Source organism: Panicum hallii, chromosome 7 (assembly GCF_002211085.1).
Source record: "Panicum hallii strain FIL2 chromosome 7, PHallii_v3.1, whole genome shotgun sequence".
Lineage (NCBI taxonomy): Eukaryota > Viridiplantae > Streptophyta > Magnoliopsida > Poales > Poaceae > Panicum > Panicum hallii.
In genome coordinates this window covers 43,179,827-43,202,516 of record NC_038048.1, presented here as the reverse complement: position 1 = coordinate 43,202,516, position 22,690 = coordinate 43,179,827, and the positions used below count along the sequence as shown (strand labels likewise).

Below are 22,690 nucleotides of genomic sequence, written 5' to 3'. Positions count from 1 at the left end.
ATGCCGATTCAGCTTTGAAAAACCAGCATGCGACCGTTCGTCATCACAGTCGTGTGCGTTTGAATAATATATGGGCATCTACTTAATTAGAATAGATCTATATATGTAAACCTTTAATTTGTGATTCCGTATTGTTGTCCAGCTATAAGTTGAAAATAGTAGTTTGTTCAGCTGATCTAATTCCAGACAAACCTGCACATAACATGGTCCAGGTTTAGAGATAAGGGAACAGTGTAGTCTTTCGAACATAGTCCTGTGCTGAACTAATTAATCCTGTTAGTTATTTGCCCTTCAATTTTCTTGGTGGCATGTTTATGCCAAATTTATCTCTTACGCATGTATTTTTGAACTAATTCTGAACATAAAAAATGTGCATTTATGTCAGATATTTTGATGCGTATCTTGGCTTCTTGTTATGGAAACAATAAACATATATGAGTTATTTAAAAAGAAGAATGAAAAAACTTGCATATGTGGATGCTTAGCAGCTACAGTACCTCCGTGTGGTATACTACTGGTCAAACCATATTCAACCTGCGTCTCTCTTCTAATCCTTTACCTTCCTGCGGAATCTATTTCATACTTAGGCATTACATGTATAGCTTCGTAGACTAACTAAGAAACTAAGTGAACTTATTACCTGATCAGTTTGACTAAGCACCTTGGAGTTGAGTCAAGACAAAGAGTCTTGTCACTTAACCACACTCCAAGCATCGAGGCCCCGTTTAGATCGCAACTTTTTATAACATTTGGAACTTTTTGCTACTGTAGCGTTTTCGTTTGTATTTGACAAATTTTATCTAATCATGGTCTAACTAGGCTTAAAAGATTCGTCTCGTGATGTACAATTAAACTGTGCAATTAGTTATTTTTTTTACATACATTTACTGCTCCATGCATGTGTTCTAAAATTGATGTGATGGAGAGAGAGTGTAAAAATTTGGAACTTTGAAGTGATCTAAACGGGGCCCGAGTATTTTTTGATGCGCGCGCGCTATGTTTCTTTTCTACTGACAACTGCACAGTGTGCCAGTTAGCTAGGGTTCTCTTCTCTCTCTCCATTCCCAACTGCAGTCAGCAGTCCTCACTGGTAGTCTCTCTCCCTTCTTGTTACCACGCTTTAGAACTGGTGGATTGACTTCTTGACTTGAGGTACTGTCCAAAAGGTGATCAATGCATGATCTCTACTTCACGGAGCACTAAAAGGAATTGTTTGGAGTTAGTTACGGAGAACTGTCTCTGAATTGGAATTTGAGGGCAGCCTGTCATGCATGGTATTATAAATACTAACCAGCTCACAATATTTTAAAGGTACGATTATTTTAAAGAAATGGGATTAGGTGTTCTAGATGCCTGCATTTGTCCTTTGTGTGTCATGCTGCGATTATGGCGATATCCTTTAACAAAAGCTAGAGAATCTTCGTTTCAAGGAGTGGGCATTATTTTAGCCAAGACGTGATCAGTTGGAGATTTGAAAACACCCCACAGGCTAGATAGTTTAAGCAACTCGGAATAAGTTAGGAATGCCAGCATGCAAGCTCTTGTGATCATCAGTGGCTGGACCTTTTATTTGAAAACAATTGGGAATTTTCGCAGACGAACATATATGCTTCTATTTTGAGTAGCAATGTTATCCCGCAACAAGAGACACAGTTGACCAAATTTACTGTTTACATAGGCAACATACAACATATTTAATTGACTATGTACATTAATTATTTATTGAAAAATATATAAGTAGAATAAAAGAACCTTTGTGTGTTTGATGACAAGAATTTGGTGGTAATATTACCCAAAGGATGACCAAACACGTGAAAAAAGCTATATACACGGATCAAATACCGTTAAATGGTGGATTAAGAACAGAAATGCATGCTGATCTTCTCTTTGTTTCTTCCAGAGGGGATGCTGCAAGTGGATGCCACTGTTTTCTTTATTTAGATTCCCAATATTAAGCATCCCCGTTAACTTTATCAGGAAAACTTTGGAAGATTCCTTCAGTTAGATCTTCCTGTCATTTTAGATAAATTAATCATCATCCAATGGTCCCTTGAAACCGTCGCAAAGGTGTAGCTTGTCATGATGTGAGCTTAGACGCATTGTCCTTGGCACTTGCATTATTATTGCTGCTTGTTTATGAGACTATATTTCCATCTCTGGGATTTTGTTTATAATGTGGGACAGTGGGGTTTCGCGCGGTTATTTTAATTGGTTCGCAAAAGTTTATTACCAAATACTGCTATTAACTTGTGATTTGGTCGCAGAAGAGAGTTGGTGATCACTGTGGTGTCACCGTAAGTATGTAGGTTTGGTAAAGGAGTAAGGTAAAGTGACTTGGTGTATACGTTCAGAAGCCTTTTCTTTTAAAAAAACAAGCAGCCGGCCGGGATTCAGAAGCTAGCATTCACTCGCCAATCCCATATTCTAGTATTCCCGCCGGTAACCGATGGCGCCATAATTTCAATGTTGTTCGTTCAATTCGTTACTACAGAAGAAAAGTGGAGTGATCCCCACCAACCTTCACATCATCATATGATTTTGGATTTTGTCCAGCTCAGGCCATCAATTCGCTGTCCCACGTTCGCGCGTGAGCCGGGATTAAAAAACTGGCCACACCACAATCAAATCGATCGATCTCCATCGTCCCTCCCAGCATCTCTCTCTTGTTCTTGGGGCACAAAACGAGGGCGCCCCTACCAGCCTGCTGCTATACTGCTCGCTCTCTGCACATCACATCCCTCTCAATCTCTGATGCGCACGGCATGCATGTATGTGCTGCATGCCGGGATTCTCTGCTGCACGCTAGCAGCCATGCTCGCGCATGCATGCATATAGGATATGGGCCAGTGCGAGAGGGAATGAGAAGCATCCGGCCATGTGACGCCCGGGCATATTCTAGTGCAACATGCCAACATGGATCAAATGAGAAGCTTGCTCCCAGTACCACACTCTCACACACTAGCTAGCTGACCACCAGACGATGCCATCAAGCCATGAACTATAGACATGAAAGAGAAGTACAAGTCGTGTGTACAAAAATCTGTGATGGCAACCAGGCTAGGGCTAACCAAGTACTTCATCCCTTCTCAAATATATGACATAAACTATGTCAAGCAAAGTTTGTTCATTTTTGAACTAAATAGCTTGTTCTACATGTATTTGAGAACGGATGTAGTAGTCTTACACACAAGAAGGATGACTTGGATGAAAGAGTATTTTTTTTAGCTCAAGTAGTCAAGTGCTTAACATATGACACTGACCAGGATAGGGTAATACTATATAGTAGAGTATGTGTCTAGGTGCTAGCTCGCTCGTGCTCTCTGCTGCTAGCCTGCTAGCCCTTCGCAGGGTTACAGGCTAGCTGAGAAAAGGAGCAGGCATCTCGATCTGTACTTGGATCGAAGATGATCCGATCGAGAAGAGAGTGGCACTTAGCTTGCACTTGCACATTTATTAGCACATGTACGTTTAACTAGCTAGCTAATTGATCTGACATATGGGGACCCGTGTGGTGCGTGTCGACTAGTAGTAGCTGCTAAAGCATGCATCCCGAACTGATGCGGGGCATCGGATGCGTGCGCAGAGCTCCGTTAATTGCAGAGCTTTCCGTGCCCGCGCGCGCGCCTAGATGAACGCATCGAGAGTTACGGGCGCCGACGAGTGTGTGCTTGCGTCGCGATTAACTCGCTGATCGCTGAGTTTGAGAAAGTTGGTGGCCTTCTGTCCACATCCGATCCATATAGTACATGATGCCCGGCGGCAAAACGCTCTTTTGCTTTCGAAGTATCATATATATTCCTATTTTTTGAATTTACATATGGTTCATTTGGGAGACACTTTGTTAATTGAACTATTGAAGTCAAACTCAAGGTACAAAAGCCAATCAGGCATTGACATTGCTGATTGATCGATCTGATCATCAGCCTCTACATCTGATCAACTTTAACTTGTCTAAACTTTGAAGCATGCATACCGATCGACCTACGGCTAGCTATACATACCTATATGCGTGTCACTAGCTAGGGAGTACTGTATCTGATTAGTGATTAAGTACACGCAGCTGTGCAGCGGGCGATCCAATGCTGTTACTGACGCTACTGTATCAATTCATCAAGGCCCTGTTATTTTGGGCCCCCACGTCACTGCCAAGATACGTTATTAGCAACCACTTTGCCAATTCCATCTCCAGTCGTGTTGCTTCGAAACTAGCGTTATTTGGACTGGATCTCCACGAGCGGGGCTCCCTACCAAGAGGCAGGAAAGCATGTGTCTCTCAGTACGCATCGCCTCATTGACTGGATACATCATCACCAGGCCACCGCTGTCGAAACTCCTACAAAACACAAATCTCGCTCACTATCGATCGCACCTCAACTCCACAAAAGAAGAAGAAGAAGAAGAAGAAAAACTGCACACATGGACCATACTTTAAACGCAGCGATTAATCCGAGCAAAAAAGAAAACCGCTACTTGTCGCGCGTGGAACCCTAAGTCAGCCGCGACCTTTTCTCTGTCCTCCAATCCTCTTTGACAAGTTGCACGATGAGCGCCTGCGATTAGCTAGCGTAAACAACACTAAACGCATACAAGTGCCTTGTTGCTAAGCAGATTTGAGCTCAGCTCCCGGCCGCGAGCGCGTAGATAAGCTTGGGGAGGCGCGAGAGGCATGTGGAGCTCGCACATGGCGAAAATTTAATGGGACCGTGGGTTTAGCCGGAGGAAGAAGATAGGGACGACGAGCCTTTGCTTCGGCTGAGAGGCATTCGGTTCCATAGACCGGCCCGGCCCCTCGCCCTAATTTCTGCTCCTCGGAGTGAGCTCAGTCCCGCGTCCCCCTCCCAAATCTTTTGACTCGAAGGAAGGGGCGAATTGTAAATTCTCACGTGGGCCTATGATAAGGCCCAAGTTGTCATGGAAGACCAAAATTTCACGGGCCCGAAAGTTGGCCCCCTAAAATAGTAGGACGAGGCTGGAGCTGTTTTTCGTTACCGGGCTTTACTTGCGTGGGATTTCCACATAGGGCCCTGGGCCCAGGTCTGTGGTATGTTCCGCGACCGAGCGAGCGGTGGTGGGCGCCGCCCCGCCACGACCCACGACGACGCGTGTTGTGCTGGGACGGACACGGACCGAACCCTCGCCACCCGCTCGGCCGCTCCCCAGTCGCGTCGCCATCCGCAGGACACGTGAAAAGCAGCGCCGCAACAAGAGCAGCGCGGAGCAGAAAAAGGCGGAGAAACTGCTTGAACTTGAAGCGACCCGAGTCGAAACCACCGCACCGAGCCCCCCCGCCGCTCCCCCCTCCGCCGTCTCTCGCGCTCCCCTCATCTCCGGCCCGCACGCCGACGCCGAGCGCGCGGAGGCGAGCATGCATCACGACCCCAACCCCTTCGACGAGGGCAGCGCCGACGACAGCCCCTTCTCCGTGAGCCCAAAAACCCTTTTCCCTCTTCCTCGGAAATTTTTGCTGCCTACCTCGGGGGTTTGGTAGATCTGGGGGTTTCGGGTAAGTGTCTGACGAGCCAGCGCTGTTTCCGTGGTAGAATGGAGGAGGTGGTGGCAGCAAGCAGCAGTACGGGTTCCGGCCGACCGAGCCCGTCGGCTTCGGGGGGGCCGGCAGGGGCGACGCCGTCGTCGACGTCCCGCTTTACAACATGGGGGTAAGGCGCTCCGTTCGTACGCTGCTCCCATTTTTCCGTCGGTGGTTATTCGCGTGCTAATCCGAGTGTTTTTGGGGGCGGCGTGGTTGCGCAATGCAGGAGTCCAAGGGCAAGGCGAGGGAGCTCTCGTCGTGGGAATCAGATCTGAAGCGGCGAGAGGCGGTGGGGTTTTTGCCCTCCATTTCCGCGTTTGAACTTTTAGTTGATGTTTGACTCGGTGGTGTCTCACGGCGTGTCTTTTGTGGCTGTAGGATATCAAGAGGAGGGAGGAGGCGCTGAAGAATGGTGCGTACGAGTTTGGTTGCTGCTGTCTGTGATTTCGAGTTATCACTCATCAGTTAGTTATCGCTGGAGCCTGATTATCTGCGTTTTGCTTCTTTTGCTTGATGCAGCTGGAGTGCCGATGGAGGAGAAGAACTGGCCGCCATTCTTCCCGATCATCCACCATGATATTGCCAATGAGATACCAGCCAATGTGCAGAGGTTGCAGTATCTTGCATTTGCAAGCTGGCTCGGTATGTTTGCATTTTATTGCATCAGTGATATAATAGTAGTAATCTGTAATCTTATCTAGGTAGAGCAGAATCATGCTATTATGGTAGTAGCTATGCTGCATTTCAAAGACACTAGCATCGACTGCTCATGATAGCTTTAGTTTTTGGTTGATGCAAATTGCAGGAATTGTGCTTTGCCTGTCGTGGAATTTCATTGCTGTTATAGTCTGCTGGATCAAGGAGGGAGGTGTGTTTTATGGTTCTCTGGTAATGCTTGTGTTCTCTTTATACAGGCCTTGCACTGAATAGTTGGTATCTCTTGTCCTTGCAGATTCAAAGCTGTTTTTCCTTGCAACTATCTATGCTTTGCTTGGAATTCCCCTGTCATATTTGATATGGTACAGGCCCCTCTATCGTGCAATGAGGTATGCTATACCACCATTCTCGCCACTCCTCACGATGAATGGATTTTGCAAAGCAAGACATTTTAACATGCATCTACTTCTGTTTCAGTACCTTCCACCTGCATTTTTCTAAGCAACTGCTTTGCGTGTATACTCTATTCAGACCTGCATAGCATAATCACTGCTTTCATTTTGTATATCCATGAGGTTGTGAGGGATGGGTAGTATATTTGTCCCAATAATAGTTAGACACCGCTTGTAGATGTGGCCCAAATTCCTGAGGTTCTTAAAAACGTCACTTGGATGTAGATATGATATATAATTTTTGGAACCATGGCCCTTTTGTGTTTGACTCTTGTCTTTTTAAATTGTTAAACAGGACTAACAGTGCTTTCAGTTTCGGATGGTTTTTCCTCTGTTACCTGGTAAGATCTAGCTAGATACTTTATTTTGCAATCGTAGACATTTGAATTGAATTGCTTCAAGAGTTATCACTTGTCAGTTGTCACACGTATCATATCATTTTTTTTCCAATGATACTTGGTGCAGATACACATTGGTTTTTGCATAATTGCTGCCATTGCTCCACCCATTGTATTTCATGGGAAATCATTAACGTAAGTTCCCACTGCTGTATCTACAGTGACCACTCATTGTTATATTTAATTTTCATTTCATCGGTATACAATGATAGAATTTTTTGTGGCTTCATAATCTTGTATTTCCTGCGTAAAATATACAACCCTTAAAATTTTAAACTGGATGTCTTTATCTTCATCTGCAAGATATGAAATGGGCTGGCTGTTTTCATTCTCGTCAAAAAAGAAATGTTTGATAATGTACCGGTTGAATGTTAATATCCCTGGTGAACCTATATGCCATTTTCCGTTTTATTTAACCAGCAAATCTGCTCTTAGTTTACTAATAGTGGTTATCTTCTGCTCTTAATTTACCTGTCTGCTTTGGAAATGTTCTGTTTCATCTAATGCAAAACCTTTTCCTTTTCATTTCAGCGGTATACTGGCTGCGATTGACACCTTCTCTGAGCATATCATAATTGGGGTAAGCTGAACATTACCTCTCGTTCACAGCTCTAGCCCTGTGAATGCTGGGCAAAGTTTGCCTGCCATTTTCTGAAGTAACTTTCAGATGTTTGGGGGCATTAAGAATGAATGTTATCCTCTTGCAGATCTTCTACTTTGTGGGGTTTGGGCTGTTCTGTTTGGAGACGCTGCTGAGCATTGCAGTTCTTCAGGTCTAAAATAAAATCTTATTCTCAGCAATCAACATTCTCATTCATTCCTGCTTTTCCCCTTGATGTGTGTGCATACTAGGAAATGGTTCATTGTTCACAGCATGCTAAACCGTTCAAGCTTTTATGTTTGAAGTCTGAAATTTCCGTGCCATGGTTCACTTTTTTTGAATAAATAAGGTATTTTGGACAATAACTTCATGAGTGTTGTAACAAGTCTAAGAATTATGTTTTATATATCTGTATCTGCACAGTTGAGTAAAATAATTTTATTGTAAATTAGGAAAGGACATTTGATTTCCCCCCTATAGTTTCACAGTATCACTTCATCAAAAAACACATGACATTATTACCGATTTGTTAGTGTCTGAATGCTAAACAATATCTTTTGATGTGCCATGCTGTTCTTGTTTTGGTAGTTAAATATTATGGATGTTCTTACCTATTTTTAAGCTTTAAGTTCTTAGCATAGAAGATATATGAATGATCCTAAGAATTTGCTGCATCAGAAGTAACTCCAATATGAATGTCATGATGTTTAATTGCTTTTGGTTTTAATTATTATTACATGTCTTGAATGCCTCTTCTGAAAGCATGTTATACACAATGCTAATGCTAAACATTTGCTATTGTTTGTGTTTTGGATGCAGAGAGTGTACATGTATTTCAGAGGGAACAAGTGATGCCAGCCATGGTTGAAAACTACATTTGTCAAAAAAAATGTGATGGAGAATTACTTATGCATGCTAGCAGCACCTGTTTGTGCGACGGTTTTGTGCATACCTGTCAAGTACACCTTGAGTCTATCGTTTCGTATGTCAGTGGTGGTGCTGCTTTTTTAAAGCTGGTATGGAGTAGGATGGTAGCGCTGTCATTATAGGTTGATTTGCGGAACGGGGTGTTTCATTTCTTCATTAGCTATGCCCATGTTTTATCTGGTTAGTTTAGTATCAAGTTTGCCATGTTGGCGACCGTTACGGCACGCAGTATTATATTATTCTCATATGCTATCGTGCTTGACAACTTGTATTGAATTTTTTCCTAGTCCAAGCAAAATTTTCTGCCTGTACTGTTGCGATGTTATTCGGTTTATCCGAACCGCTACAGTACCCTGAGCCTGAAGTTTCCCTTGCTGAAGTGTTGTTACCGTGGTTTGCTGAATGTTGTTAACATGGTTGTCGGCATTCGGCAAGCGAAACCGCTTGTCTGTTTACCAACTTCCCATGGACTCGAGGCTTCGTGGTTGTCCGTTGACTTTTGCACGTGTTCAACTGAAGAAAACATCTTCAATCCTGACAAACTTCACCTCGCCGGTCTGATACCTTGGGCTCTCTCTCGCGTCACTGGCAGTTGTGCTGCCGGTACAAGACGGACCAATTTCTGCAGTCCATTTCAGACAGCTATTGTTGAAAATCAATTTCGTCGACTTGATTATTTATCTTGGCCATCTTTGACTACAGTATATGCATATCCTGTGACATTTTTGTCATGCTGTGGCTGTGGGGGGTAACTAAGTACTTTCCTTTTTGAAAACAGGCGTAACTAAGCATGTACCTTGAAGCAAAATGTTAAAAACTCACAAAGATTACGGGGATTACGTCCATGGTCAACAGACAACACAGCATGACATATCCGGCCCATCCATTTCCCGTGCTGGTTCTCTCATCCGCAGCAGGCGATCTTCCCCGCACCACGTAAGCCACGCGGGGCCCACCATATCTTCTTCCTCAAAGCCACCACCAAGGCACCAAGCTTTCTCATGGCCGTCACAAGCCGCAACAGCACCATCAGGGACAAAAACCAGAGCAGAGGGAGGATTCACTGACCTGATGAAGAATTAAGAGAGCACAAAGAAATCACGCAGCCACAAGCAGTCAAGCAGACAAGCCAAGGAGCCGAGATCTTGTTGGCTTGCTGCTGATCGGAGGTCGGAGCTGAGCTCACCATAAGCTCTGCCTCGCCTTCTCTCACCGTATCACCAGTCATCAGGCACTCAGGCAGTCACCACTCAACAGACAAGACTACAAGAGAGAAGCAAGAACAGACAGACACCAGATCGCCATCTCCGAAGCTAGTTCTCCTTGCAGCTTTCATCGTACTGCGGCGCTGGGCGTGGTGGTGGCAAGAGAAGGTCGGCCAGGCGGTCTCTTGGCGTCGTCTGGTCTGATCCATGGCTGCCTTCGCGGCGCACACGAGCGCCACCAGCTCGCACTACTCGCCGCCGGGCACGGCCATCCTGCTCCGGAGCAGGAGGCGGGCCTTCGCCACCCGCGTGTCGTGCTCGGCGGCGGCGGCGGCCGGCAATAAGACGGTGGTGATCGGGGTGGCGGCCGACTCCGGGTGCGGGAAGAGCACGTTCATGCGTCGGCTGACGAGCGTGCTCGGCGGCGGGGCGGAGCCGCCGAGGGGCGGGAACCCGGAGTCCAACACGCTCGTCGGCGACACCGCCACGGTGGTCTGCCTGGACGACTACCACTCGCTGGACCGCGCGGCGCGCAAGGCGCGGGGCCTGACGGCGCTGGACCCGCGGGCCAACGACTTCGACCTCATGTACGAGCAGGTGAGGGCCATCAAGGACGGCCGCGCCGTCGACAAGCCCGTCTACAACCACGTCACCGGCCTCCTCGACCCGCCCGAGCGCGTCGCGCCGCCCAGGATCCTCCTCCTCGAGGGCCTGCACCCGATGTGACCGCTGCTCTTGCCTCGTCAATTTTGACGGCAATATAATGCGTTGCTCAATGACAATGATCTAATGCTGCTTGCTTCAGGTACGATGAGCGCGTCAGGGGCCTGCTGGACTTCAGCATCTACCTGGACATCAGCGACGAAGTGAAGTTTGCATGGAAAATTCAGGTCAGCTGTGTAAGAAGATTGTTCACTAGTAGTTCTGATCTCTGCCTCGATCCCACTAACATTTTAAGCTTCCGTTCTGCAGAGAGACTTGGCAGAGCGCGGGCACAGCCTAGAGAGCATCAAGGCCATCATCGAGGCAAGGAAGCCCGACTTCGATGCCTACATTGGTAAACCCAGCCCCCTTGCCTGCTGAATTCCGTACCAATCGCACTTCTTTTTTACAGAATCACACTGCAACACCGAGTACTGAATCGATCTAGTGTTCCCGGCAGACCCGCAGAAGCAGTACGCGGACGCCGTGATCGAGGTCCTGCCGACGCAGCTGATCCCGGGCGACGACGACGGCAAGGTGCCGCGCGTGAGGCTGATCATGAAGGAAGGCGTGAAGCACTTCGCCCCGGTGTACCTCTTCGACGAAGGGTCCACCATCAGCTGGATCCCCTGCGGCCGGAAGCTCTCCTGCTCCTACCCCGGCATCAAGTTCGCCTACGGCTTCGGCGCCTACTTCGGCCACGAGGTGATGATCAGCTGGTCACTCGCTCATCGTCATCATCTCAGCATTTCTCAGCACGCTAACAACTCTGCCCAATCCCTTTGCGTTTACAGTACATGCCAATTACACGAATCTTGCGGTTGGTTTTGGCAGGTGTCGGTGCTGGAGATGGACGGGCGGTTCGACAAGCTGGACGAGCTCATCTACGTGGAGACCCACCTCAGCAACCTGTCCACCAAGTTCTACGGGGAGGTGGCGCAGCAGATGCTCACGCACGCCGACCTCCCGGGCAGCAACAACGGCACGGGTCTCTTCCAGACCATCGTTGGGCTCAAGATCAGGGAACTCTGCGAGCAGATCGTCGCCGAGAGGGACGCCATGACGGCCGACGCCGTCAAGGTCTGATGTCTGATGAAGCCGGTGGTGATTGTTATGTGCACTGTAGTTGCAGACTTTGTAGTAGTGTGTTTGTATAGAAGATGTTGCAGGGACAGTGCAGTGAACTGTGAACCACACAAAACGGCTAATGCAGTTTTGCATCAACTGAACAATTAGGCATTAGGAGTTGGTTTGCCGTGGGGTATGACCATATCAGTTCCTTGGAACTGGAAGTCATGACCAGTCAATTTCAAGGCGTCCTGAAGGGTTATTTGCATCTAGTAACTGCAACATCTCCTGTACAAACAAACTACCGCGCCGTCCTCAACCACTCCACGGACGCACGCAGATGATGTGCTCTGCCGCTCTACATGCCCGGGTGGGAAGGTCGCGGCGGCTGCCGTCCGCCATGGCACGGGCGCTTCGCCGCCGGCCAGTCCCCTGACCAGACCCGCGTGGCTTTCGTCGCCGAGAGGGCCGCCATGACGGACGTCGCAGTCAAGGTCTGATATATAGATGTCTGATGAAGCCGGTGGTGATGGAAGGAGAGCAACCACACTGGTTGCTGCAGACCTTGCAGTAGTTTGTTTGTATAGGAGATGTTGCAGGGAGCCAGGGACAGTGCAGTGAGCAGTGAATTGCATGTCCACGAGATGTTGACGCCCTTCATTGTAGAAGGAATTCTGAATTTTATTGGTGTACTTTATACCCCTATAATCTTAAGGTCGTCTGGACTCACGATCGCTGTTGGCATAGTTAACCGGGTTATTGGCCAAGAGCAGAACTAGAAGACCTACTCTTCTGAAATCTGAACCGAATCGCAATCGTTCCTGGGATACTATATGCAAAAAGATCCTATCAGAAGCCTGGCGCTGGCAAATCGATTATATCGATGGCAACCTAGAATTTCCTTATATTATGCACAAAAGCACCATGATTCCTAGACATAACTATTTAGAAACAAGGACTTGTAGACTATTCAGTGCTAAAGCAGATAGTGAGGACAATCAAGTGCAAAATTTGTACTTTGTACATATGATGGATGGGCAAGCAACTACCCAAAGTTGTAAATGTTTTCATCCAATAAATCAGCAAGTGAGAGGTCGAATGCCAGGTTCTGAAACTCATATAAACCCAATCAGAAATCAGAAACTGTAAAAATAAACCCAATCTTGTGGTATCAAAATATAATAAGCAGGCACCTGTTTGAATGGTTCTGAAAGTGACTCTACTGCTGCGTATGCAACATAAAGAAGAGCGCTCTTGTAGAATTCAGAGTCGTCTTGATGGGCCTTGTAATACTGAGAACACACCCAGTAATAGGTACCATGTACTGAAGGATCAACATCAACCATGCCATCCAAAGTTGTTTTACCCTCTTCTAGCAGTTCCTGACATCCCTTTTGATTCCCTTTCTCAAGAAGAAATGTTGCAATCAGCATCTTCACATACAGAATGAGCTCTATTCCGAGCAGCTCAACGGCGCCATGGAGATCGGCGAAGCGATGCTGAAGGCGGCGGACCTCGTTGCGGAGACCGCGGCCGCGGGCAGCGTTCGGCTTCATCAGCGGCGTCAAGTGAGGTCTCCCGCGATCCCGCCTACCGGATTTGCAGCATTCAGTCGTTTGATTCGTCACGTGGTCGCCTGCTTGCGTTTGTTCTACTCTCTCGCGTCGCGGAGAAATCGAACGTGATTGGGGGAGGGCGGAGGTGCTGCGGATCCATGCCGGTGGACAGAGAGGGCGAGCTGCAGCTGATTGTGGAGGAGAATGCCGGGTGGATCGAGGGCAACACAGCGAGCCAGAGCCTCGTCAGGGAGGAGCAGCTGAATGGGAAGTGCAACGCAGGAGGGGATGCGACGGAAAGGCGGCGGCTGATCTTTGAGGGCACCGCCGCGCAACACGGAGGGGCCTGTTGGCCTTGCCCAGGAACACGCGTTCCGCAAGCTCGCACTTCGCCTCGCTCGCTACAGCTCACACACACGCCGGCGACCCAAGGTGGAAGATAAACAGTAGATTTTCGACGATGAACACCATTGAGCCGATTGCTCCTGTTTCTTGGCACTAGACTTGGCAAAAGGGTTGGGGGGAGTACATGGGCCTCATATAGGCCGGGGAACACAACTCACACCGGCCGCAGCGCCACGATCTCCGCAGAGCGCGCTCAGCCATGGCCGCGAGCCACTACTCGTAACAGCCATGACGGCTTCCTCCGCAGGATCCGCGCTACGCGCACCACTCCCTCCTATCCAACTACGACACGGTCATACGACGCACCGGCGGCGGAGCCAAACCCTCACGCGCACCGGCCTGGACCCAGAACACGTCGCACCCGCGCCCGACCTCGCCGCAGCCTCCCTGCTGGCGCCCACGCGCACGAACACGACGCGTTCTTCACACATACGGACTCACGCACGCCCGGAACGAACCATGGCGTGATTATTCCTAACAATCTCCCCCTAAACACGACATGGCGGACTCGATCTTCACAGCAGCGTCGCCTCCTCGTCGACGTCAGCGAGCAACGCCCTCTCCCTCTTCTTCTTCGGGCACTCCCGCGCCATGTGCCCGTGAGCACCGCAGTCGAAGCATCTTCCTCGGTAGCGGCTCCTACCGCCCCCAGAGCTCGTGCTGCTGCCACCGTCGTCGTGGTCACCTCCATGGCCGCCGCCACGACGCCCGCCGCCTCCATGCTGGCGCGAACGTGCCTCCCACTGGGCCTTGGTGAACAGTAGCTGCTCGCCACTCCCGGCCTTGGCCACCGGCTCGTCCTCGGCGTCCGCCTCCTCCGCGACCTGAAGCTGGCCGACGAGCTCGTCCAGCGTCATGGTGTTGAGGTCACCATGGATCTCGATGGAGACCGCCACCTGCTTCAGCCTCCTTGGGACGGCGCGCAGCACCTTCCTGACCACGCGGGAGTCGATCAGCACCTCGCCGAGGTCTCGCAGGCGCGCAGTTAGGCGGTCGACGCGCACGGCGAAGTCGCCCACCGCCTCGCCGTCGCGGAAGCTCAAGTTCTCAAACTCCTTCATCAGCCGCTGTACATTCGCTGCCTTCACACGGTCGTCGCCGCCGCGCATCTTCTTCACGGAGTCCCAGGCCTCCTTCGCTGACTTCTTTACGGCGAGCACGGCCTTCATCTCCGGCGGAACACCACGGAGGATCGCGGCCAGCGCCCGCCGATCCCTGGCGCGGTCCTTGCTTGCCTCCTCAACGACGTCCCACAGCTCCAACGCCTCCAGTGACACCTGCATCACCAAGGACCACTCCTGGTAGTTCCCCTTGGTCAGCAGCGGCAGCTCCACCACGCCGGAGCCGCGCGCGACGCTCTCCATGGCGACGCCCGAGCTCGAACTGTCCTCCTTCTCACCCTTCGTTGGAGAGACGCCGATCTTCATCTCCTAACCAAGCTCTGATACCAATTGTTGGCCTTGCCCAGGAACACGCGTTCCGCAAGCTCGCACTTCGCCTCGCTCGCTACAGCTCACACACACGCCGGCGACCCGAGGTGTTGCCAAGAAACAGAGCCGATTGCTCCTGTTTCTTGGCACTAGACTTGGCAAAAGGGTTGGGGGGAGTACAGGGGCCTCATATAGGCCGGGGAACACAACTCACACCGGCCGCAGCGCCACGATCTCCGCGGAGCGCGCTCAGCCATGGCCGCGAGCCACTACTCGTAACAGCCACGACGGCTTCCTCCGCAGGATCCGCGCTACGCGCACCACTCCCTCCTATCCAACTACGACACGGTCATACGACGCACCGGCAGCGGAGCCAAACCCTCACGCGCACCGGCCTGGACCCAGAACACGTCGCACCCGCGCCCGACCTCGCCGCAGCCTCCCTGTTGGCGCCCACGCGCACGAACACGACGCGTTCTTCACACATACGGACTCACGCACGCCCGGAACGAACCATGGCGTGATTATTCCTAACAGGGCCAGGGGACGGAATGGCCGCCGGCGCCGGAGGTTTTACAGAAGAGTCCCTAATAATTGCAAATACCCCCTGTTTTGGATCGCGACTAATAATCGTGATCCGAACATTTGCAAATATTCCCCGAATATTTATAAATAACCCCCTTATTTGGATCGCAATTATATATCGCGATTCGATTATTTGCAAATCAACCCCTACATTTTTACAAAAAGTACCCTGGTTTGCAAATACGGTATATCTTCCCGGACGCCGCCGTCGTCGCCGTGCTCCTTTTGACCTCTCAAGGCCTAGCACAAGCGCTCCGCTCCGTTCTCCTGTAGCTCCCTCAGCAAAGAACGGAGGTGTTCTCTTGGTCTGCAGCCGAGGACCGAAGATGAGCGAGCAGCCGCGGTTGAGCTCCCGCGGAGGCCGGCGAATGTCCGTCACGGGCCCGCCGCCGCCACGCCGTGCTCGTGGTTCGGAAGCGCAGCTTCTGGTGCATGTTACGCGCGCCCTGCCTGCCGGAGATGGCGCAGGGCTCGTGCTATCCGGACGAGCAGTACTTCCCGACGCCGCTGGGAATGGTGGACGCTGCCGGCGTGCGCAGCGCACGCTCACCGGCGTCGACTGGACCGACAGTGACGGGGCCATCCGCACACACGTACGCCGTGGCGGAGGTGGCCCCCTGCTCGTCGCCGAGCTCCGCGGCTTCAACCACGGCTGCTGCACATGTTCGCGCGCAGGCTTGCGCCGGACGGCCTCGGCCTGGTCCTCGCCATCGCCGACACCGTCATCTTCAGTTTACTTTTGCATCAGTTGTGATGGATTTTGTGAACTGTGACGAGTCAAAAACAAAAAAATTTGCCTGGGTGTTCAGATTAGCTTTGGTTTGCACGTGGCGACTGCCAACAGAAGACAGAATGCATCCCAATTCCCAACGCAAGAGCATCCAGAGGAATTTGGCAAATAAACATGTGAATGCATCAGATGCAGTCTGAATGCGTCAAAACTCATGGATTTGGAACATGGAGACCTCCTGTTCAGTTTGCTTGTGAATATCGATGTGGTGCTGGGCAAGTTCTGAGTAACTTTTGCTTCCAAGTTGCTTCATCAGTCTCTGAAGTTTTCTGTGTCTAGATATCAGATCGTGCTACTTGTGACTGAGAATGCTGTTTGTAACGTCAATCGTCACACAGGGCGACTGCAAGCAATACAAGAACCTGAGGTAGGGAGCATCAATATTCTTCAGAGTTTTCTCTGTGATGTGGTAAACTTTTTTGCACTGGGTGTTCAGAGTACATTACTGGTGTCCACATGCCGATCGACTGCCGACAGAAGGCAGAAGGCAAGAACATCCGGAGCAATTGCGTAGACTAATCCATCCGCTATATAGGGAAACTATTGGGAAGCACGGAGCTCAGTTTTCATTGTAATGCGTTGCCCCGTCACTTCCGGATTGAGGAGCAATGGAGCACGAGCCACGGCGGCCGCCGGGAGAGCGAAGGCGACGTATGTGAGAACCGTCCAATTTAACACCATTTTAGACGAACCGCCGGTCGTTAAAATTAAGATGAGAGCTAACACGCGCTCGCGCTTCGGCGTGCCACGTGTTAACCCACATCTAAATCACGACGACCAACACGACATTCACCCAAAATGAGGCTAAATCCGGTAGTCCCGGTATGTGCTCCAACGCATGCCCAAGACCATGCACATGCACATACCGTCACAAGCTCTTACATCACCGATGATCCACAAAGAGCAAATTTTAACACAAGTTAAGCAACTAACCATTACAACATTAGTTTAGGGAAAGGTTACGAATCTGAAATTTAAGGTTCAAATAACGAATACAAGCCTTGGGCTCACAATAACATAAAAGAGATAAAAACCATAGAGTCTAGTGTTTATCATGATATCCCAAGAACGATACGCAGCGGAAAATATACGATAGATAATATTAATAGCGTCTTGCTCAAGGACACCATTGACCATATTGGCCTATTCCTCGCCCGCGCCGGGTTCGGCGGGGTAGAAATGGCCAAACACCACTTCCGGCTCACCTGCAACTAAGTTAAAGAAATATAGCAACATGAGTACAAAGGTACTCGCAAGACTTACGCGAATAAGTAAACAAGGAGTATGCAAATGAGGGCTCACAAGAAAGCTTTAGGGTTAAGTTTTTAGCATAAGCATGAACTTTCTAACCAAAACCTATTCTAGCATCCTAGCATTTTTATTATCTTGCCCAACCCACCATAGAATTTTAGTTAAACATTGACCAACCATAAGAGGTGACATAAGCATCATACACCACATACGACCAAGATCGATACAACTACGAAGAATTCGTCGAAACTTGAGCTTGCTCATAACCGAGAGCGCGGCAATTCGAATTGATTCATTAACCTTGCAAGGGTGTACAACTTTACCCACACGACACAAGGACCATGCGACTCGCCCAACCAATCACGTTGGGTGAGGGGGTACTCGCATCAACCATTCCCGACGAGTTATAACCGTTGAACATCACGCCTAACTTGCGCGGAGAGTAACCTAGGTCCACCGGGGACACCCCTAAGCCTCTCTACAAAGCCCCACGGCCACGCATCTAGGACCGTGCATCAACGATTAGAACTAGAGGGTATTCGGCTTATCCACCCCATGAATGGATATGTGGTAGTACGATAAGTGCTCAATTTCCAAGGTCATCCACGGACGGTCCTTAATCGGTTCAAGCGGACTAAACCTCGAGACTCCTTTCTCTAGGCCCTACCTTCCGCTCGAACCAACACCACACTTCCAACTAGACCGATCCGAACCAACATTCCGACACCGGACAACATGTTTAAGATAACACAAAGTGGGTGAAACAAGTGATCCTATTCCAAATTTCCCTACAAGATATCTACCAACCCTAGACACGACTAAGCATTTAGTTTAAATGAGTTGCAAGTGGCTACGTGTGCCAAGGGCATGGATAAACAAATCAAGAGAGGGCATTGCATGAAAATAGGACCGACGATGCAATAGATAAATATTTAATATAAGCATAGATATCCCAAGTGAAATAACTAAATTTAAGCAAGTTAAATAGGTCAAGGAATCATGCTTAACTGCTTGCCTTGATTCTCTTCGGACTCGACCACGAACTCTACTCCCGGCTCGGCTTCGATGGTTGCGGAAGGCTCAACGGGTTCGTCCTCCAGAGTCTCGGTCACTAAAATGCATGAATGATATGCGTGCATTAGAATGATGCCGATGACATGAAATGAGATGATATGATATGGATTGGAATGAAGCACCACTCAAAGCAAGGAAGCGAGCAAGCAAAACACATCGAAGCGCGATTAATGCTTAAATCTAAGCCCGAAGGCGAACCTACTCACAAAACAAATGGCAAGAGAAATTCATAGATTTAATTCTGAACACCGAGAATCTCAAGAGAAAATCATGAGAGTTGGATTTGCAGCTAAATAAATTTTGTGGAATTACTTATGATTTCTACAAATTTCAGCTACTAGAATTAATTTAAATCTCAAAGGCTACTTAAAACATTTTCAAAAATCCTAAGAAAATTACCAGGGATTCTAGATACGAAAAAAAGAATAACAGAAAAGGTTTTGGTATTTTATCATTTTTCAAACAGAAGATATGAAAATTACAAGTTTGCAGGCAGCAAATCAAAAAGTTTAATAAAACTCTATCAAACATCCTAGGAACAATTACACAACATGCACTATGATAAAAAGCATTTTACAGGGAATATAACAAACTTTAGTTTGACATTTTTAGGATATTACACAAAAAGCTAAACAATTTTCTTACTTTACAAAAGGAAGGGCATAAATATTTGCACAAGATATTATCATGCTTGAAAGTAATTTTACTGCGTAGATCTATTGTAGAGGAAACAAAAAAAACAAATCTCACAATTTTTAGAGCCCTAGAACAATTTCTACACATTTTACAATCTTTCAGCATATTTAAACAAAACAAAACAGCCCCAAAAGGGCTAGGGCCACCCGGGCCAGCACCCTGCGGGCACCGACAGGCGGGCCCGCGGGGACCGGGGCCGAGTCAAGGCCAGCCGCGGCCTTGACCCGCCGCGGACGCGGCCAGGGCGTGCCGTGGCGCGGCCCGCACGCGAACGCGCGCGCGCGGCGTCGCGGCGGCCGGCACGGGGCCGCGGCCCGGGGCGCGAACGGCACAGGCGGGGGGGCGCGGAAGCAACGCGGCAAAGCGGCGAGGCTCACCCGCGGCGGGGCGACGGCGGAGCGGAGCGGCAGACGGCGGGACGGGGGAGCGCGGCGGCGGCGGGCGGGGGCGAGCGTGGGGAGGCTCGGGCGGCTGAGGGGAGGAGCGATTGAGGGTCGGGGCTGAGCGAGGAGGTGGCGGGGGAGCTCTGCGCGCGTGGAATCGAGCGAAGGCGGAGCGACGGCGGAGGATTGCGGCGGCGGCGGCTCGGACCGGGAGAGGAAGAGGTGGAGGCAGGGGCGTGCGGTTCAAATGGGGAGCGGGGAGAGCAAGGCGAAGCGGCGGGGGAGGAAGACGAGCGGGCGGCACGGGAGACGAGGGGGCGGCGCCACGCTGGACGGGCCAACGGCCGCCGGCGTGCGCCACCGCGTGGGCGCCCAACGGGCGGGCGCGGAGGGCCGGGGGACGCGGAGGGGGAGGCTGACGCGCGGGCCCGGGCGCACGGGAGAGAGAGGAGGCCGACAGGTGGGGCCGGGAGAGGAAGAAAAAGAAAAATGCAACGGTTCAACTTACAAAATCAAAAACATGCATTTCCCGAGCTCCAAAAATCACCAAATTTTTACTGAAGCAAGATTAAACCATCAAGAACACAATGCAACCACTAGAGCTCAAAAATCTATTATGGATTGATCACAAAAATTCAAACCACAATGCAGTTTTCAAACTTTCCAAGAATTTTATGGCTCGGCAGAGACACCCAAAAATTTAGTAAAAATATCCAAAATTCATCATTTGAAATCTAGTATTTGAATAAAATATTTTGGGGCACAGCCACATATCAATTTTTAAATTTCCTTCACAACTTGCACATAAATCATACAAGAAAAATAGATGCTCATGATATAATTTAGTGCATATGATGTTCCTTGGTGCTTGGATGATGCTCATGATGATGTTTTAAATTTTTATCTTGTGCTTTTAATTTGTGGGTCGTGACAACGTCGCTGGAGAACTCGCCGGAGAAAGCGATGCACGTGCAGGACGAGGTCGTCCATGCCCTTGAACCTCGGTTTCATTGGCGTTGCCAACACATTGCAGATTTTGCAAATCCAAAGTTGCAAACACATGGTTAAAGTTCCTCAGAGTTCAGACTTAATCCCCACGTCTGTTGAGGTGAAAAAAAAATGCTCAGTTCCTCACCTCCTCCCCTGTACTAGTAGTACTAGTTCTTCTGTACTTCCTGTATGTAGCCCAATACTTTCTGTACGTCATGACGTCCACCACCAGGCCCATTAATAGCAACGCTGTTCATCTTCTTCGTTGGTCCCTCCGGCCGCTCAACGCCCAGACACCGCCGCACGTCGCAGCCACCAGAGTTGGGGAGGGAAGGACTTAGCGGAGGAGGAGGAGGAGGCAGCCGGCCCACACAGTACTGATATGCGACCCGTCACTCGTTGGAACGCCAGGCGTCGAAGGACTTCATCCTCTGCAGCGCCTCGTCGGTGCGGCTGCGGCAGACGGCCTCGGAGCGGTGCGGCGGTGGCCGTCCCACGTTTGGGATCCAGCGCAGCTGAACCATCCTGGCGTCCCCAGCGCGGGCGACGCATCGATTCCGAGCGCCTCGCCGTCCTGGGCGCCGCCCGCGAGGGTCGCGGGGCGTCCCGGTCAACTGGAGCAGAGGAGGCCGGGCCATGGCGATGATGTATACAAGAAGGGCGGTGCGGATGGACGCGCCTCGGTCGCGGTGGTGTGCGGGCACGGAGTCGGCGGCGACCTCAATTGCACCCCTATTTCGGATCCATTATTTGCAAATACGCCCCTGTTGTTTTGACACATAAATACATCAGGTTTCATGTCCTTCCCGACGATCCCTGCCGACGCCGACGTCCTCAACCACTCTACGGACGCACGTAGAGGATGCGCTCCGGTGCTTGGCATGCTCGGGCGGGAAGGGGGTGGCGGCTGCCGTCCGCCATGGCACGGGCGCTTCGCCGCCGGCCAGTCCCCCGAGACGGCCGACCAGACCCGCGTGGCTTTCGTTGGCCCTGAACCTCGCGCGCTGTCGTATTTGGGGGTCCACCATGGCGATTCTCGTGCGCCCGATGAGTCTTCCTATGTGTTGCGCATTCTGATCGCTGAACAGCTTGCAAGTTCAGTCACTGAATGCAACCGCAGAGGCAAATGAACTGAACAAGCTTATTCGTTTTTCGCAGCTACTGAGCAATAACATGCAACGGATTCTACTACAACTCTGATGCAAGCATTAAGATAGGAGAAGTAACGAATTCAAGAAAGAGGTCATCGTCCATATCTCGAAGCAACAGTAACAACAGAAGATCACACATGGAAATTGGAATGGTTCAGAACACCGATGAAGCGCGCGGTCGCCGGCGGGCGGCGGCGCCGACCGATGAGCGTCAACCTCCTCCACCTCCCAGTCCCAGAGCACCCAGCGCGGCCTCAACCGCGCGGACGGCGGCGACGCGCTCGGCCTCGATGCAGCCGTCCGCGCCACGGCGCCAGGAACGCCTGAATGGCCCAGCAGCAGCTTGGCGGCGCCCAGGTAGCCGCGGCAATCTGCCACGAGGTGATGATCAGTTGATCACTCGCTCATCATCATCTCAGCATTTCGTCGCCGAGAGGGCCGCCATGACGGCCGACGCCGTCAAGGTCTGATGTCTCTGATTGTCTGATGAAGCCGGTGGTGATTGTTATGTTGTATCGTAGTTGCAAGCTTTATAGGAGATGTTGCGGGGACAGTGCAGTGAGCAGTGAGTTGCATGTCCATGGCATGTTTACGCCCTTCATTGTTGAAAGAATTCTGTTAACCGGGTAATTGGCCAAGAGCAGAACTTGAAGACCTCTGAAATCTGAACCGAGTCGCAATCGTTCATAGGGATGCTCTTTGTAAAAAGATCCTATCAGAAGCCTGGCGCTGGCAAATTTTGTTTTCCATTCGCTTATCAGCCATTCCATGTACTCAGATATGGCTGAGGCTGTCACAATTGAGATGCTGAGTTCTAAGTTTTTACCCTCTTCGTTTTT

General features: G+C 50.1%; 2 protein-coding genes across 2 annotated transcripts; both read left to right on the top strand.

The window, feature by feature from the left end:
- Window positions 1-5,218: 5,218 nt before the first annotated feature.
- Window positions 5,219-8,929, top strand: LOC112899706 (secretory carrier-associated membrane protein 6). Its single transcript, XM_025968275.1, has 12 exons — window positions 5,219-5,422; window positions 5,541-5,657; window positions 5,757-5,819; window positions 5,909-5,942; window positions 6,050-6,172; window positions 6,336-6,398; window positions 6,483-6,576; window positions 6,935-6,980; window positions 7,105-7,172; window positions 7,569-7,617; window positions 7,745-7,810; window positions 8,458-8,929. The coding sequence occupies exons 1-12, from the start codon at window positions 5,366-5,368 to the stop codon at window positions 8,488-8,490; spliced, it is 813 nt and encodes a 270-aa protein (XP_025824060.1). The 5' UTR covers window positions 5,219-5,365; the 3' UTR covers window positions 8,491-8,929.
- A 581-nt stretch (window positions 8,930-9,510) lies between these two features.
- LOC112899705 (phosphoribulokinase, chloroplastic-like) lies at window positions 9,511-11,816 on the top strand. The gene is made up of 5 exons (XM_025968274.1): window positions 9,511-10,492; window positions 10,576-10,660; window positions 10,743-10,827; window positions 10,933-11,177; window positions 11,307-11,816. Exons 1-5 carry the CDS (start codon window positions 9,978-9,980, stop codon window positions 11,556-11,558), a joined length of 1,182 nt encoding a protein of 393 aa, XP_025824059.1. The 5' UTR covers window positions 9,511-9,977; the 3' UTR covers window positions 11,559-11,816.
- Window positions 11,817-22,690: the final 10,874 nt, after the last annotated feature.

Excerpts from the sequence above, each read along its gene's own strand:
- LOC112899706 (XM_025968275.1), top strand. The coding sequence starts at position 5,366 with ATGCATCACGACCCCAACCCCTTCGACGAGGGCAGCGCCGACGACAGC. Across the intron at positions 6,173-6,335 it reads TGCATTTGCAAGCTGGCTCG|GAATTGTGCTTTGCCTGTCG; the intron begins GTATGTTTGCAT and ends TGCAAATTGCAG. Across the intron at positions 7,173-7,568 it reads TTTCATGGGAAATCATTAAC|CGGTATACTGGCTGCGATTG; the intron begins GTAAGTTCCCAC and ends TTTTCATTTCAG.
- LOC112899705 (XM_025968274.1), top strand. The coding sequence starts at position 9,978 with ATGGCTGCCTTCGCGGCGCACACGAGCGCCACCAGCTCGCACTACTCG. Across the intron at positions 10,493-10,575 it reads CTCGAGGGCCTGCACCCGAT|GTACGATGAGCGCGTCAGGG; the intron begins GTGACCGCTGCT and ends TGCTTGCTTCAG. Across the intron at positions 10,661-10,742 it reads AGTTTGCATGGAAAATTCAG|AGAGACTTGGCAGAGCGCGG; the intron begins GTCAGCTGTGTA and ends TCCGTTCTGCAG.